Source organism: Euleptes europaea, chromosome 3 (assembly GCF_029931775.1).
Source record: "Euleptes europaea isolate rEulEur1 chromosome 3, rEulEur1.hap1, whole genome shotgun sequence".
NCBI classification, from domain to species: Eukaryota; Metazoa; Chordata; class Lepidosauria; order Squamata; family Sphaerodactylidae; genus Euleptes; species Euleptes europaea.
Window position 1 is genome coordinate 76,616,354 of NC_079314.1, and position 17,985 is coordinate 76,634,338.

At 41.3% G+C, this 17,985-nt stretch overlaps 1 protein-coding gene across 1 annotated transcript in view; it reads right to left on the reverse strand.

The window, feature by feature from the left end:
* Positions 1–1,614: 1,614 nt before the first annotated feature.
* PAWR (pro-apoptotic WT1 regulator) overlaps positions 1,615–17,985 on the reverse strand; it is an 87,640-nt gene continuing 71,269 nt past the window's right edge. The window contains exons 3-6 of the mRNA XM_056847031.1: positions 15,166–15,200; positions 6,901–7,051; positions 5,359–5,463; positions 1,615–2,002 (exon numbers count right to left, since the gene is read on the reverse strand). Coding sequence (XP_056703009.1) covers positions 1,916–2,002; positions 5,359–5,463; positions 6,901–7,051; positions 15,166–15,200 — 378 coding nt within the window. The 3' untranslated portion in view covers positions 1,615–1,915. The remainder of the gene's footprint in view (positions 2,003–5,358; positions 5,464–6,900; positions 7,052–15,165; positions 15,201–17,985) is intronic.

The following is a 17,985-nucleotide window of genomic DNA, read 5'->3' on the forward strand; positions in this document are numbered from 1 at the left end:
TCAATTTTATAAATTTATCTCCAATTAAATCTATAATAATGTTTATAAATCACATTAACTATGAAAACAGGTACTTGGGGTACTACTGTTATTCTGGATTAAAATTAGAGGTGTATTGGGGGGGGCATCCTCCTTGTGAATGACCAGATGGTTCAATTAATATTGTCTCCTTCTCTCCTGTGCTCTTCTTTGCCTAAAGAACAGAATTGTCTTTTCAGGGCACCAGAGATGCTTTCAGTTTTCTCCACAATGGGATGCATCATTCAGTTCCAGTGTATCCTCCTGCCTTGCTTTAGGATTATTATCTCTGAGGATGTGTGTCAATGTTGCACAACCCTTCTCTGCTCTGAAGGGAAGGAATGATGGATGCAGGACACAGATCAATTTTGCAAAGCATTCTTCAACTTCTTGTATCTCACACAAGAGTGCTCAAACACACAGTTAAGTAATCAGTGCATTTTATATCATCAAAACTGGATTGTTTCGCAAAGTCTTTTTACAAATTGTGCCTAAACTGAAATTACAGGTGCTGTAGTGAACAGAAATACAATGGCTATATGGTTCTATTAGCATCACAGAACGCTAGGTAAAACCTTCAATGCATTTCTTTATCTTTTGCATTCGTAAATACAGCAAAATTTACTTTGACCAGGAAAAGCTTGGGTTTGAGGAAAGGTTTTACTTTGGGATAATTCTCCAGATGAACAGCACTTTGTTAAACCCAAAACTGAATAATGTACTTCAGTGGTTTATAAAGACTATTCCATGGTTTGTAATGCAGAAGTGAGGCAGACAAGCTGACATTAGTGTAAAACAGACCATGCAACATTATTTTACACAAATATTAGTGTTATTCTAGAATATATGTTTCTCTATAATACTCATAGAGGGCCCCAAAATCAAGACCTTTCTTTTATCTTGTAAACAATGTTCAATAAAAACTTATCACAGCTTTAAAAAACCCTTTGTGAATCACATCAGATCCTGATAATATCCCATGTGTTAATACTACTGTAAAAATGAATGCACCAGGCTTGCTTCATTGGATTTTAATGGTATCACGACACAAATGTGGGATGCTAACTACAAAGTGCCATTCTCATATAGCCCTCATTCATTGCAAACGAAGCTTCCCTCTCTGGATTTTCCCTTGTATAAGCACTCACTTTCACTCTTGACATGCAAGCATTGTGATTAACTATGGCATGCAATATAGGCATTTTCCTAAAAACTACTTCACTAGTGTTGATAACGATCAGTGATTTATTTATGTTTTATAAAACAGGTTTTTTTTTCTTGTCAAAGAGCAGCTATACAGAAAAAATACTATCTACCATTGTCAGTATTTCAGATATAGTAAAAAAATCACAAAATACAAGATTTCTTTGCAGATTAAGTAACCCATCTGAAAAAAAAAGTTTCACATCAGCAGTGTAATAAGGCACCTGTACTTTACAGCTGTTTAAATAAACAGCAAATATCTCCCAATATATATAGATTTTGAATCTGTGTAAACAGGGTTTACACCTATTACTTCCTTTCATTTAGGAGAAAAACGAAACATCTACATAGACCAAAATATGATCTTGGTACTCAGATTTTTTAAAGGGTGTTACTGGGCCATGTACATATAAATCTAAAGACCCATCGGTATCAGGATTCTGATGTTTTACGAGATGTCAATATTCGAGTTATGTATCTTGGATAAAAGTTTAAGAGTAGTCATAGAACTTGATAGTTTTACTTAAGGAAGAAAGAGCATTATGTAAAGCATTCATCCTCCCCACCCCACCCACAACAATAAATATAAAGACAGTTGTTTTGACATATTGCAACAGAGGAAATGTTCTAGCCTTGATCTTTAACATTCAATCAGTAGTTTTTATATTTTGTTCCTCTTCGCGGATTCCATCTTCTACCTTGTCAGCTGTCCAACAACTTTTAACAGTGTCTTATTTTCCTGCTTTAATTGCTCATTTTCATCTTCTATATCATCAAGGTCCTTTTAGAAGAAAACATAGTAAACTATTAGTTCATAGTATCAGTATATTTATAAAGGATTTGATTGTAACACATGTATTTTATTCATGTATTTATTTAACTCAGAAGCCCCCATGATACTGCATGGCCTCTTGAGGAATCTCCCATTCCTGATGGACTAGAGCCAACTTCCTGGCTAGCGATGGGCCCTTTACGCCAGACTCATTGGTTGTCTGTCTATTTGAACACTTAATGCATACTAAGAAGGCAGATATAGCACTCAATGATTATGAATATATTTTCTTATGTTAATACTTTCAGACACTTTATTTTTCTGTGCCATAACAGTTGTAACTATATACATGGCTATCCACAGACCATACATTCTTTCCAAATTAGTAGCTGGAACAGGAAGATAGTAGTTTAGCAATGCCTTCTGAGCTACTTATCAGGCTCAATTTTATTATATACCAAGTGCCACATAAAAACCTGCAGGAATGTAGGTAAACGCTGAAACAAGAAAATACTGGAAAACCGAGAAAATTTTCAAGTTGGGAAAGAGTGTGGGACTCCTCCTCACCTAGAGATGGACTTAAAAAACTCGAGTGTTACTTCAATAAAACCTTATGGTCAGTGCTTGAAATCCAAAAGCTGCCATTTGTGCACATGCAAGGCAACCTTGCACACAAATCTGGAGATGTCTTTGTTATAATATGAAAGTCATACCGTATATACTCGAGTATAAGCCGAGTTTTTTAGCCATGATTTTTGGCTTAAAAAACTCACCTCGGCTTATACTCGGGTCAATACGGTAATTCGCCTGCCGGGCCCTCTCCCAGCGCGCTCCCGCCGGCCAGCTGATGGGCGGGCTGTCCTGCCTTCTCCCCCCCCCCACCCTACCCGATAGCGCCTTCTGCGCGGCGGCAGCGGTTTCTCCCCCCCACCCGATCGCACCTTTTGCGCGATCACGCCTTCTGCTGGGCGGCGGCGGTTTCTTCCCCCCCACCCCCCACCTCACCGGGGCCGGTCCTCCCGCTTGCCAGCTGACCCTGCGGGGCCTCCTGCGCGCAGGGAGGGGGCCGCCGCCGCCTGCCTGCACGCCTGGAGCCTGGTCAGGTAAGCCTGCAGGGGGGAGGGGGTGCATTTCCCCCTCGGCTTATACGTGGGTGCCTAATTTTTCCCCATTTTTGGGGTGAAATTAGGCACCTCGGCTTATACTCGGGTCAGCTTATACCCGAGTATATACGGTAAATAATATGAACATAGTATTTTACAATGAACATAGGATAAAAGCTTCTGAAATCAGCACCTACCATCTTCTAACATCTGGTAAAAACGTGTAAAATCCAGCTCAGAAACTACACATATTAGAAACAACAAGAAAACTAACCAGCTTTTCAATGTAATATGTTCTATTTTACTTTTGTCTTCTTAACTTATCGAGCATAAAATATCCAAACAGGGAGCACAGATACAGCTCACAATAGCTAAGACATGGACAAAATACTTAAAATTTACTTAAAAATATTAAAAAAAGACTTTGTGGAATGTTTATATAGCAGAAATAGCATTCCAGAAGGACTAGAAGTATGAGCTACTTGGACAATGTCCAACCACAACAACTGCCTGGATTTAAAATGCTGAAACAAAACAAAAGGAAGCTCTATTGGATTAGTGTCCCATTAAAATGTTTAAGATTCTTTTTAAAAATCATACTTCTAAGTACAGAATTAATGTTTAGTGTTTAATAATTTGACAGGACCTTGTAGATTCCCAACAACAGTCATACAGCTTAGTGATTTCCAACTGATTAAAGAGAACACATCAGGAAAAAGGCTTCCTTTGTCATGACTATCCTGAGACCCCCACCACAACCTACACCTTATGGCTCAATATAGCTAACATATCATCAGCACTATAAAGGGGGGGAAACCATTCATAGGAGCAAATTGGTTAGCTATGTTATTTTTGTTAATGGTGTGTGGGGTGCCGCAAGGTGTGATCCTGTCCCCTATGTAGTTTAACATCTATATGCTCCCCCTTGCCCAGCTAGTCAGGTGTTTCGGGCTGGGTTGTCATCAGTATGCTGATGACACCCAGCTAGACCTGTTGATGGGCAGCCAGCCAGATGCCGCCCCAGACACCCTGGCCAGATGTCTGGAGGCTGTAACAAAATGGTTGAGACAGAGTTGACTGAAGCTAAAACCATTGAAGACAGAGGTCCTTTGGCTGGGTCGGGATAGCCCAGAATTGGGGTGCCAGCTCCCGGCTCTTGATGGCATGCAACTGATATTTATGCCTTCTGTCAAGAGTCTGGGTGTGATCCTGGATGCCTCCTTATCAATGGAGGTGCAGGTCACAGCAGCAGCCAAGGCGGCATTTTACCATCTCCGCCAGGCTAGGCAGCTGGTGCTCTATCTCTCTCGCCCTGACCTAGCCACGGTGATCTGGTCTAGATTACTGTAACTCGCTCTACATAGGGCTGCCCTTGAGACTGATCTAAAAACCCCAGCTTGTTCAGAATGCAGAAGTGAGGGTCCTTATGGAGACATATTAAGCTATGCTCCAACAACTGCACTGGCTCCAGGTGGAGTACCGGATCAGGTTCAAGGGGCTGGTATTGACCTTTAAAACCTTACATGGTCAGGGACCTTTGTATCTTGGGGACTGGCTCTCCTGGTATGCCCTCACTCTGCAAATACCAACTTATTGGTGGTCCCCGGCCTGAAAAAAGTCCTGCTGTCCAGAGCCAGGGCTTTCTCAGCCCTGGTCCTGGCCAGGTGAAACTCTCTAATTAGACCAGGGCCCTGCGGGATCTTGCGCAGTTTCTCAGGGCCTGTAAGACAGAAATGTTCCACCAGGTCTATGGTTAAGGACAGCTACAGTATACATCTTAGCTGGTCTCCCTTCCTCTCCCCCGCTTTTCTTTTTAATTTCAATCTACATATTATAACTGGGGACCCAGATTGCCCTCTTGCCATGGATTCCTGCGATGAATAATACCACCAACTGATCTAACAATCTACTGTTATCTAACCTGGTTTTTAATCTATATGTATTATGTTTTTAAATATATTTGTATTATATTTTATGACTGTCAGCTGCTCTGAGCCCGGCCTTGACCGGGAAATAGAGCAAGATACAAGACCAATAAATAAATAAATACATACATACATATTTAAGGAGATTTGTAACAATTTATTTTTAACCCCCTCTTAAACATCAGGACAATTTTTAATCAACCCACCAAAATACTTTAGTTTAAAAAAAGGCAGCATTCACTAAATTTTTCATTAAATGCATTGACTGGCCTTGAAATTGTAGAGAGGACAGCTGTAATAAGGTCTCTTCATCTTCCTATACTGAACACATGCTTACCCTATTTAGTAAATCAATTTCTTCCTTCAGTTTACCAATCAACTCTTCTTTGTCTTGTGCTGTCCTTACAAGCCTTAGGTTTTCTTGCCTCTCTTTAGCAAGCTCCTGAAAAAAAGACAAAGTGAAGAAACCATAAAAAGCAGAACTATAATGTAACCCTAAAAATGCTCACCAAGTGTACTCACTGCACTAATTGGGACATAAGAATACAGTGGATGGCCCATATATACAATGTGCACAACCAAGTCTTTTCTACTGTTATCCAGGCAAAGCAGAACTTGTAACAGAGCAAATTGATTTCCATAAAGTCAATTTGATCTATTTATTTAAATCCTGCAACACTACTGCCCTGGGAGAGACAGAAAAGTTAGTGTTGTGTGTGCCACTACATCACTTCTGAGAAAAACCCAGGAGTGATGTGGGGTTGCTGTAGAAATTGCTGGACACTCTGTGGTTTTTACCATAGAGTATCCAGCAGTTCCTACAGTTACCCTATGTAATCTCTGGGTTTTCTCTGGAAGTGACGTAGTGCCACACACAATGTTACAGTCCACCCATGTCCCTATCACCAGTTGCCAGGCACAACCTGGAAACACAGGCAGCCCATTCCTGAGGGGTGGAGTTGGGCGGCGGCTGGGTGTGGCGCAGCATCCTGGCCACCATGGAGAATAAAAACCTATTTTTAAAAATGATAAAATAGAAAAAGGGCAAAAAAGCCCCATTGACTTCAGCAGGGCTACATCACCAAAAAAGGTGGTGTAGCTATGCCGCTGTGTTGAGGGGTATTCCTGGGCTGAAAGAGGTAAGGAAGCTGCCTAAAGACAGTTCTGCCCCGGGAACACCCTAGGACTGCCCTCTCACACACCGGCATATGCTGCCTCTTCTGGGATTTAGTTCCTGGAGTGGCAGCGCTTGGAGTGGGAGGCTGGAACAGCTCCGCGCCACCCAGGCGTCGGCATAAATGCCCTCCATGCTGGCGTAAGTGCCCTTTATCACAGGATACGTGGACACTTGCGCTGGAGTGGGGTCACACTGGCTCCTAAGGAGCTTTCCCTCCCCTAGGAATGCACCTTAAATATTAAAGATTATTTTTGGACTTGCTTTCCTCTCAAAGTGGTTTCTAAGCATGCACTGTGATAACTGTGCAGATTCCTACAGTATAGCTTTCACATTACACAGTGCAGTCAGTGACTTGGGATAACACATTGTCATGAGTCAGTCCAAATGTCTGGTATTTTAGAAACATGCATGGCTCTCTTGGTTTTCTAAGATTTCTGCAACATTTAAACAGACCTTAAACTAACACGTTTAGTTGCCAGTATTGTCCAAATAAGTGAACATACCAGCCAAAGCAAAATCCAAATACAATATAAAAATGTGACAAGCTAATACTATACATTTTCATGACCTAGCCCAGGATTTGGACATTACTAGTATAGATATCTTATTAAAAGAGAGATTTGGTTGCCTTTAGAAAGCCTTTATTTTAAAAGTCCACTATACATTAATTTTAAGACCTGAAAGCTATATTGTGATATTTACCTTTTCAAGTTCTTCAATTTTCTTTTCCAAAGAATTGTTTGGTATGATATTGACAGAAGAATTTGCTTCCCTGCTATATCTGTTATATCCTGTCCTGTCTGCTGCTCGTGAGTATCTACTAGAAACATCATCGTCTGCTGTATTTGTTGTGCTGTGTAAAAATACAATTTGTTATTTATTTCGTAAAAAAGGTCAAATAATTTTTCACATCGCTAATTTTTCACATCCCTCATTATTATTTTAGTATTCTATATTTACACTGAACCTTTTATATAAATGCTGATGAATTAATATAGTGAGCTTGACATGTACTGTAAAATTTAAAAGCCACTTCTTACATTGTTGAATTTGGAGATTTAATTTCTTTATCACTGAAGGCATACTAAACAGTACAGAGACACAACATTTTCATACATTTTGAAGCCATGCGAGAGAGAAAAACACCCTTTCCCCCCAAAAAAGAACAGAAATAGAAAAGAAGAGAAATGGGGAAACATTTAAATATCTGCAACACTTGCCTTCTTATACTGATTTAACAACAATAAAAGCATTATTTATAACGCAGCATATAAAATTGTCCTATTTGGTATATTTATGAAATTTAAATATCTTTGTTTTCTATATGAAAAATTTCAAGTATACTCAATACCTGAAAAAGAGTTGCAAACTGCTATGCCCCATGCTACCATGTTACATGTATCTTTAATTTTTGCCATTTGACAGGCAGGAAAAATGGTGGAAAACAAATTCCGCTGCGGCACCTCCTAAGCCATTCCACGGCTGCTGAAAGCTTGAAAAAAGCCTTTTACAGGCTTTTCTCTTTTTAAATGGGGCTAAAAAGCAGGCACAGCCTTGCTCTTTTCCCCGCCGTCGTACCCGGGGCGAAAGGGGACAGGAGGCTGCCTATAGGCAGCCCCACCCCCTGGAATGCCTCGGGAATGCTCCCCGGAACGCCAGCGCAGGCCTTTATACCAGCGGGCCGGCGGTGGAAGGCCCCGTTGGCGTCCTGAGGTGGCGCTGCCGAGACCAGCGTCTGGGCCTCCACACCAGCGTTGGGGCCACTTATGGCAGCGTAAGTAGACCGGACGCCAGTGTGGGGGCCAATGCTGACGGAGCCCCTTCCCGGCCTCCTGAGGACTTTCATCCTCAGAAGTCAGGATGCGTTGTTAATCTCTTCTCCCCTCTTCCAGGGCCTTTTCAAAGAAGACTCTCAGGTTAATAACTTTTTAAAAACCTTACAATTGGAATTTTCAGAACTGATAAGATTCCATAAACCAGCCACAGTATTATAGGCTGATTTTTTTGAGTACCTATATATGGCCCACAAACTGAATTATATTTAATTTTACTGAGGGAAAATATATTTAGTATTACTACCTGAAAGCACTTCTGTGGATATTAAATAGATAGTTCATTTTAAATGAAAGAGACAATAAGTAAACTTGGCATAATATAGTTGGTTCATTTAAGTAAACTGCATTGGGCTACAATAGATGGGATTCTTCCAGGGTATGATGACACAATTGTAAGGAATTTTGTAGCCTAATACTATTACCATATTTGGCACTGCTTAATCTACCATGACTTAGATTTAAAAAAAGGGAATTCTATTTAAAAACAGGATATGCATGTTGCAACATACCAAGTTTATATTTTAGCTCCCTAAAACTTGCTCAGTTCATATTGAAGGAAAGGCCCATTTAACTGGTAAAAGCACAAAGAAAGTACATTTAGCCTTTTCACTTCACATGCTAACCCTTTTGTTGCAGAGAAACATTCCTGGCTTGTTTCTATAGTCTCCGCTTGTGCCCCTGAACACAATCTTAATAGAATAGAAAGCAAATCCAGCAGAAAAGAGCCTGTAAATACTATTTATTTCACAGGAAGGCACGATATAAATATCTTGAAGTATAAATATGTAGCCGAATTTGGGGCTATAAATTAATTGTGTGAAATTCAAATGCACAGGTACATGGCCTCAAAACTCAAGTGTAACTTTTCAACACTGGCTAAACTGAATTACATAGATATAACTTAAGATCTGAAGAAAGATCTGGAAAGACATGGTGGTCTAAAATCTTTTGGATTTGCTAGCATGGCTACTATTAAAATAGCATGTCTCCCATATTACCAACTGACCGAGCTCCACTCCCTCAGTTAAGTCTGGCCTGCAGCAGAAGAGCGAAAGCTAAGAGCTTGAGTGAGGGGGCTGCTAATTTCCTTGCAAGTATGTGACCGGGCCCAACGAGGGAGAAACTGCATATCAGAATTTCCCCTTTAGAGTTGTTATAACAAAAGGTTCATGTGATTGGTCAGTTGACCATATTAATAAACTTGAACTTGATAACAAAAGGTTTTGTTAAGCTGTTAGTTGAGTTGTGGAAGAGCAGATGGGGAAGAAGCAGCTCTGCATTTCAAGTTAACATTTTGCACTTTCTCTTTTCTTTGTATTACTGGGCAGTTTGCTACATGCCATTGTTCTGAAGGGCACTGAAGATCCTGTCTCCTTCAATTGTGCTATATTCATAGCCATTATCACTTAGTTTACATCTAGTTGTAAAGCTGTTGAGTTTATAATAAATATTTGTTACTGTGAATGTGTTTTTTTCTATTTGAAGCAATTTCACATGGTTTTACACAAGCAAATTTTACCACAAGGGTGCTATCATTTATTGATTTGAATCCCCCTCACAACTCTCCAGTAGAGAACTATGTAGCTAGGGTTCTGCTGGGTTACACTAAGGTAAAGTAGAAGAGAAATGGGTATGGATAACTATTAGGGCCAGGAGGCGGGTCAGAGGTTTAGTAGGCTCAGGTAAGGTTCCCAGCCAATCTGTAGCAGTTCAACCTGCATTGAGAGACAAGTTATTCAGACTGAGGGCTGAATAAATAGTTCTATAGGGTAAGATGGGCTAAGGACTGCAGGGTAGTGCCAAGGTCAGGTCTGCCTGCAAGCTGATCAGTATGCAGACTGAAATTCCAGTCTTACTTAGAGCTACTGTCAGATCCATTATTTCCAATCCCCAATTTATGGTATCTTCCATCTAACCTCAGACAGTCTCAAAACTTCAGTTTTTTTTAAAAGCATTATAATAAGCTGTGTTAATAATACAGTGCACACAAGGTAAATATGAAATTAGAAGCTCTGCTCACAACCTGAGTTCGATCCCGACGGAAGTCGGTTTCAGGTAGCCGGCTCAAGGTTGACTCAGACTCCCATCCTTCCGAGGTCAGTGAAAATGAGTACCCAGCTTTCTGGGGGTAAAAGGAAGATGACTGGGGAAGGCACTGGCAAACCACCCCGCAAACAAAGTCTGCCTTGGAAATGTCGGGATGTGACGTAACCCATAGGTCAGGAATGACCCGGTACTTGCACAGAGGACCTTTACCTTTTTACCTTATTAAGAGGATACTTGTTGAAATCTAACTGTATCATATGCACTGACTTCTCCAAACATGCAAAAAAGAAGGGCAATATTGAATAATATTTGCAAATATTTATGAAGTAATTTCTAGATATCTGAAGAAAGACCAAAGTGGCAGTCTAATGAAAGTTGTGAAGATATCAGAATACACAAAGGCTGTTTCTGTGCACCAATTTTTCTCTGGATGGAATACAACATGATCCTGCCCACCAGGGAGCTTCCATACTTTCCAAGTGCAGCTTGTAGGAAAGAGAGGGCCCACACGCAAGTGTGTGTCTGTGTGTGGGGGAGTGCACAAATCGAAGAACTCTTTCACACAGCCCAAATGCACTTTGAAGGTGGATTTTACTGTGTGAACTGACAAAATCCACTTGCAAGCGATCGTTAAGGTGCACTGAAAGTGGATTGAAAGTGCATTATTTGGGCTGTGAGAAAGTGCCCCCTGACACACACACACACATTATGGGGGCTAAAGGACCTGTTTTTATAACCAAAAATGGGGCCTGAGGCGGTATGAGGTGTTTTGGCAAGAAAGCAAACAAAGAATTGATTGCTGTTCCAGAGTTTTGACAAAAGGGTGGGAGAGGCTTAATGGTTTGTTAGGGTCCCAAGAGAACGCTTGGGCTGTTTCCTTGAGCACTGTGAGTGGAGGGATGGGTGCAGATAGAGGATCATGGACTTTCTTTTTTAAGCTGGTGCAAAGAAAAAAATCTCCTTTGCTCCAATTTAACAGGAAAATCGTGCGGGGGTGGGGGAGCTTAGCATTGGCTTCCTAATGGGAGTGCGAAGCTCTGGCATTCTTCCTCCACTTTTACAGGGTTTTGTTTGTTTGTTTTTGTTTTACCAGCTGTATCACAGCTCAGATGCAAGTTGTGGCTCAGCTGCTGGGGAGGGAAACTGCTGAGCTGCAAGGGGCCTGGCAAGATTTTCTTTCCTTTTGTGACTAGGAAGAAGTGGGTGGAGAGAGGTGGTACCAACAGCAAGCAATACGGGGACAACGCGCAAATGACGCTCCTGTACACATCCATCTTGTTCTCTGCTTCTTTTATCACTTGCATGTGGAACCAACCAAACATACAGGTATGGCTTTCAAAATACCAGTCCAGTTTCTCCTTCCCACCTGCAGGCATCAATTCATGAAAACCCAGACGGACAGGTCTTTTGCAAGTTTTCCCTCTGCTTTTTTATTCACTACAACCAAGTCCTCAGAGATGAAAGTAATCTTATGTTAAACTCTCCAGAGGGTGAAAGAGAGAATATTGTCACATCTGCAACTTTCAGTAACTAATTAAACTGACAGCACACATGAAGACTCATCCTGTAGAAGTCTGTTGTCATGGCTGATAAAATAAAAACAACTGTTTTTGGCAACAGATGAAAACAATCATGTTATCTGTCCAGTCACTAAAAAATGCAGACCAAAATTATTACACCAAAGTGCTGCCTATTTATATTCTTTTTAAAATCCTAGTAGATATCTTTAAATGTAAAAGTAGTCCCCAGTGCAAGCACCGGGTCATTACCGACCCATGGGGGTGATGTCACATCCCAACGTTTACTAGGCAGACTATGTTTACGGGGTGGTTTGCAATTGCCTTCCCCAGTCATCTACACTTTACCCCCAGCAAGTTGGGTACTCATTTTACCAACCTCGGAAGGATGGATGGAAGTGTGAGTCAACCTTGAGTTGGCTACATGAAACCGACTTCTGTCAGGATTGAACTCAGGTCATGAGCAGAGCTTTTGACTGCAGCACTGCAGCTTAGCACTCTGCGCCACGGGGCTCCTTAGATATCTTTAGCAGTCCTCTTAAGAGACATTTTAGGCTTTGGGGAGGGACAATGTTTATATCATCGGAGGTGGGGGTGGAAAGTGCCATCAAGTTGCAGCCAACTTATGGCTGCCCTGTAGGGTTTTCAAGGCAAAAGAAGAACAGAGGTGGTTTGCCACTGCCTGCCTCTGTATAGCAACCCTGGTCTTCCTTGGTGGTCTCTCATCCAAGCACAAACCAGGGTCTAACCTGCTTAGCTTCCGAGATCTGACGAGATGAGGCTGGTCTGGTCCATCCAGATCAGGACTATATCATAGGTTGATACACATTTTTTTCCTGTCTCATCTTCTATCAAGCTCCTTGCCCTTCAAAAAACCAACAAAGGCTCACCAAGATGCAAAAAGAAGGCAGTGAGATGCATATCTTGGTTTGAATATCAAATTAAATCCCCAAGGCTTTCCACTAAATCTATGGTGGTTTGGAGTAGGAGGATGGTTCTTAATTTGTAGAAGTTTCTTAAGAGACAGAAATACAGGGTTTGGGATGCCTCCAACTCCTGACGTATTGGTGGGAATGAAAAGGAATCCTGTGTGTGTGTGTGGTGGGGGATTAACAGGAGAGGCAAACTCCTCATGGAGGTCTTAGTGGCTTGAGACCTGGACCAGATGAGTAAATTCTACATTCCCTGCAACAGAACAAGGTGTCTACCTATACGGCCACTCCACACAGGGATCCTTGCATTTGCTCACCCCAAAAGATCCTCTATCAGGGGTCTCTGAAAATGGAAGAAAATCCCTTGGACACTCCCACATGGAAGTGGCACAGCTACTGGAATGCCCCAAAGAACACACTTATTAAAATACTTTTAACTTAAACGAAAAAGATGCCATCAGCATAAAGTAAAACAGATAAAACTTAGACCAGAAGGAAAGAATTTTGTTTAGTTCACCACTGGACTAAAATATTTATATAAAAGAAATAAAAAGGAGCAAGAACACAACCCTGTGTCACTTCTCTTATGACTGGCATCCTGTCCAAAAGACCAACTTTCAGGGCAATTGTGACTTGAAAGTATGAAAGAGCACAAATCAGTTGCAAGATCCTGCTAGGTATGCTGAATGACCAACATGGAAATACATTAACTGAACAGGACAAAATAAAGAAAAGGTGGGAACAATACAATGAAGAACTATACAGATGAAAGGATGACAGATTCCTTCCAAGAAGAATTTTTTGAAGAAGAACCTACAGTTTTAGAAAGTGAAGTGAAAGCTGCACTGACAGCAATCAGGAGAGACAAATCACCAGGAGCAGATGGGATATCATTGGAGCGATTCCAATCCACAGAAATAGAGTCCATCAACATCTTGACAATATGCCAACAAATATGGAAAACAAAACAATGAGCCACAGACTGTAAAAGATCAATTTACACTCCAACTCCCAAGAAAGGAGACATCAAAGATTGCAGCAACTATCAGACCATCACATTAATTTATCACACCAATAAAGTGATGCTCAGAATCTTACAACATAATCTGTTATCATATATGGAACAAGAAATGCCTGATTTTCAAGCTGGATTCAGAGAAGGAAGAGGCACTAGAGATCATATTGCAAATTTATGTTGATTACTGGAGCATACGAGAGAATTTCAGAAGAAAATCAGCTTGTGTTTAATAGATTACAGCAAAGATTTGACTGTGTGGATCACAAAAAGCTCTGGCTGGTTTTAAAGGGAATGGGTGTGCCTCTACATCTGATCGTTTTGATGCACAACCTGTACTCTGGACAAGAGGCCACGATTAGGACAGAATATGGAGAAACAGAATGGTTTCTAATTGGCAAAGGTGTTAGACAAGGATGTAATTATCTCCCTATTTCTTCAATCTGTATGCAAAACATATCATTAGGAAAGCTGGACTTGATTTAGATGAAGGTGGAATGAAAATTGGGGGGATGAATGTTAACAATTTGGGATTTGCCGATGATACTACATTATAGGCAGAAAATAGCGGAGACTTGAAACAACTACTGCTGAAAGTTAAAGGAGAAAGTGCCAAAGCAGACTACAGCTGAACATCAAGAAGACAAAAGTAATGACTACAGAAGAATTACTCAACTTTAAGGTTGACTATGAGGCAACTGAAATTGTTCAAGACTTTCTATTCCTTGGCTCCATCATCAACCAAAAGGGAGACTGCAGCCAAGAAATCAGAAGGAGATTGAGACTGGGAAGGGCAGCCATGAAGGAGCTAGAAAAGGTTTTGAAGTGTAAGGATGTGTCACTGGCCACCAAGACTAGATTAATTCATGCCATCATATTCCCTATTACTATGTATGGGTGTGAAAGCGGGACAGTGAAGAAAGCGGATAGGAAGAAAGTAGATTCCTTTGAAATGTGGTGTTGGAGGAGAGTATTACGGATACTGTGGACTGCCAAAAAAACAAATCAGTGGGTTATAGATCAAATCAAGCCGGAACTGACCCTAGAAGCTAAAATGACTAAACTAAGGCTGTCATACTTCAGTCACATTATGAGAAGACAAGAGTCACTGGAAAAGACAATCATGCTAGGAAAAGTTGAGGGCAGCAGGAAAAGAGGAAGACCCAACAAGAGATGGATTGACTCAATAAAGGAAGCCACAGCCTTCAATTTGCAAGATCTGAGCAAGCCTGTTAAACATAGGATTTTTTGGAGGACATTGATTCATAGGGTCGCCATGAGTCGGAAGTGACTTGACGGCACTTCACACACACACACACACACACACAATCAACAAAATGGGACAATCATTGAACAATACATTAGGATTGTAGAAGTCTGGATCCACCAGAAAGAACTAAAGCACAGCATAAGTATTAACATGACATGTTAAGCGGTGCAAAAATTACACAATAGCATCCTACTTACAGTAGGCTATACACAGTATAGAGCACAGTCCCTACGAATTTATTCAAGTAAGTTTGTGAACCATTTTGTACAGTGCAACCCTATTATTATAATATTATATTATTACATACTCACTTTAAAGTATATAACTAAATGATATATTAAGAAGTGCTTACCTTTTATATCTGTTTGAAACAGTCCTAGAGTTTTCCTGTTAAAAACATTAAAACAAAGTTAGTGTTCTATCTGCTGTATTTGTTAAGAACCATCTGCGCATCAATCACAATAGTTAAACTATAATATAGAAGTCTTATAAAGTTGTACATGAACCTGGAATGTGGCTAACAATCCTGTTCTCTGATCAGTATAAACCACAAGTAAACTTCCTCTGAATTCCGCCTCTTTAGCAGAGATGGCTCGCATATTTCCCTTTTCAGTCATGAAGACTATAGCTTTTTTGCCCATAAGTGTGCAATTCCAAAGAACTGATAAATTTTACTTATGACTACAGGTTGCATAATCCAGTTATGGTCACAAATACTTAGGGTCGTCAGGTCCCACCTTGCAACCAGTAGGAGGTTTAAGGAGGTAAGGTTGGGAGGCGGCGATTGGCATCACCTACATGATGATTCCACTTCCAGTTTATGCGTAAGTGCCGGCATCATGCTGGGGGGATGCTCTAGCGAAAAACTCTAGAACAGCTGCTTCCTGACCTCCAAGTGGTGATTGACATTACTCTGGGCATATAAGAAAGGGTCATGAGAGCCAAACACTGGCACAACCCTTCCTGCCCTTCCTCTCATAATCTGCCAAAGACCACAGAATCAGCATTGCTGTCAGATGGCCATCTAGCTTCTGCTTAAAAACCTCCAAAGAAGGAGAGCCCACCACCTCCTGAGGAAGCCTGTTCCACTGAGGAATCACTGTCAGAAAACTAAACATGTGAACATATACATTAGTTGAGTTGATCAGAAGAGGCACTGGTCAAGACACTCTACATCCTCACTGGAAGGTAGGCAGGTGTCTTCCACGATGGGGCTTTGTTTCTGATTGCATCCCTGAACTTCCTTACCAATGGATTCTTGCCTGCTGCATCTTTAAGGTGCCTACCAAAGTTTTACCACAAACTCGTTGTTACAATGTCTCTACCTCTCTCTTTCCCTGGGATATTATGTTGATGGTTTCCAAGCATGTTCTGTGGCTGATGAATAACAGGGCTGTAGCTAGGAGGAGGAGATGCTGGAGTTTTTTCTTTAATAATATTGCTCCTGTTTAATCTTACTTGCATTCTTTTTGGTTGTTAAATCTTTAAGGTTCCTCGAGTACTATCTCTTGTGTGTGTGGGGGGGGAGGCAGCATTAAAAACAAAATATGTAACATAGTTCTGGATGGTCTACACTGAAATATGCCCCGATCGGGTAGCCCAGGCTAACCTGATCTTGTCAGATCTCAGAAGCTAAGCAGGGTCGTCCCTAGCAAGTATTTGGATGGAAGTCATCCTAGAAATACTAGGGTTGTGACCTGAAGGCAGGCAATGGCAAACCACCTCTGAACATCTCTTGAAAGCCCCACCTGGGTTGCCATAGGTCAGATGTGACTTGATGGCAATAAATAAATAAATACAGAAATCCACAATATTAAGCTACCATTTCTGAAGAGCAACCTACTTAAGACTAATTGGCAAATAAGCTTTTGTGATTTTAGTGCTCAGTCCTGTTATTGTGGGAGCTTATCCTCCTGCAATTATGGTTTCTGAAAACTCAGAACTCAGATATAAATTGTTAAACAATTTCCATGACATTGTGCATAATTTGCAGTCAGACAGCAGAAGTACAATCTGTGCCAGAGCCAAAGGATTATATGAACAGGCTCTCAGGGTTCAGGGATTCCTCAGTCATTCTTTCAAACTGCATCAGTCACGACTGTTAGTCCAGCACAATGAGTCAAGTCACCAGAATTACTCTATCGCAGAAACCCACTTTGCCCTTTCTTCTTGATTTGTTAAACATAGTGGCTTTTCCGAACATCAGCATACAGGTTTTAAAGAAGAAAAGAGATGAGGAATGCTAGTGCTGTTTGCATAAGGAGTTACAATGAGGGAAAAAAGTATTTGATCCCCTGCTAAATTTGTCCATTTGCCCTCTGACGAAGAAATGATTTTAATGGTAGGTTTATTGTAGCTGTGAGAGACAGAACAACAGGAAAAAACCCAGAAACCCAGAAGACAAAAGTCAGAGATTGATGTGGATTATAATGAGTGAAATAAGTATTTGATCCCATATCAACCAGCCAGATTAGGGTTAGGGTTCTGCTGTCGACAGAAGCAATCAATTCATCAGATTCCAAACTAGACACCATGACCAAGACCAAAGAGCTGTCCAAGGATGTCAGGGACAAGATTGTAGACCTGCACAAGGCTGGACTGGGCTACAAGACTATTGCCAAGCAGCTTGGTGAGAAGGTGACAACCCTAACCCTAACCCTGTCAACCTCCCTCGGTCTGGGGCTCCATGCAAGATCTCATCTCGTGGAGTTGCAATGATCATGCGAACGGTGATGAAGCAGCCCAGAACTACACGGGGGGAACTTGTCAATGATCTCAGGGCAGCAGGGACCATGGTCACCATGAAAACAGTTGGTAACACACTACGCTGTGAAGGACTGAGATCTTGCAGAGACCGCAAGGTCCCCTTGCTCAAGACAGCACATGTACAGGCCCGTCTGCAGTTTGTCAAAGCACATCTGAATGACACAGAGGAGAACTGGGTGAAAGTGTTGTGGTCAGATGAGACCAAAATCGAGCTCTTTGGCATCAACTCACTTTGCTGTGTTTGGAGGAGGAGGAGGAATGCTGCCTACTACCCCAAGAACACCATCCCCACCATCAAACATGGAGGGGGACATATTATGCTTTGGGGGTGTTTTTCTGCTAAGGGGACAGGACACCTTCACTGAATCAAAGGGACGATGGACGGGACCATGTATCGTCAAATCTT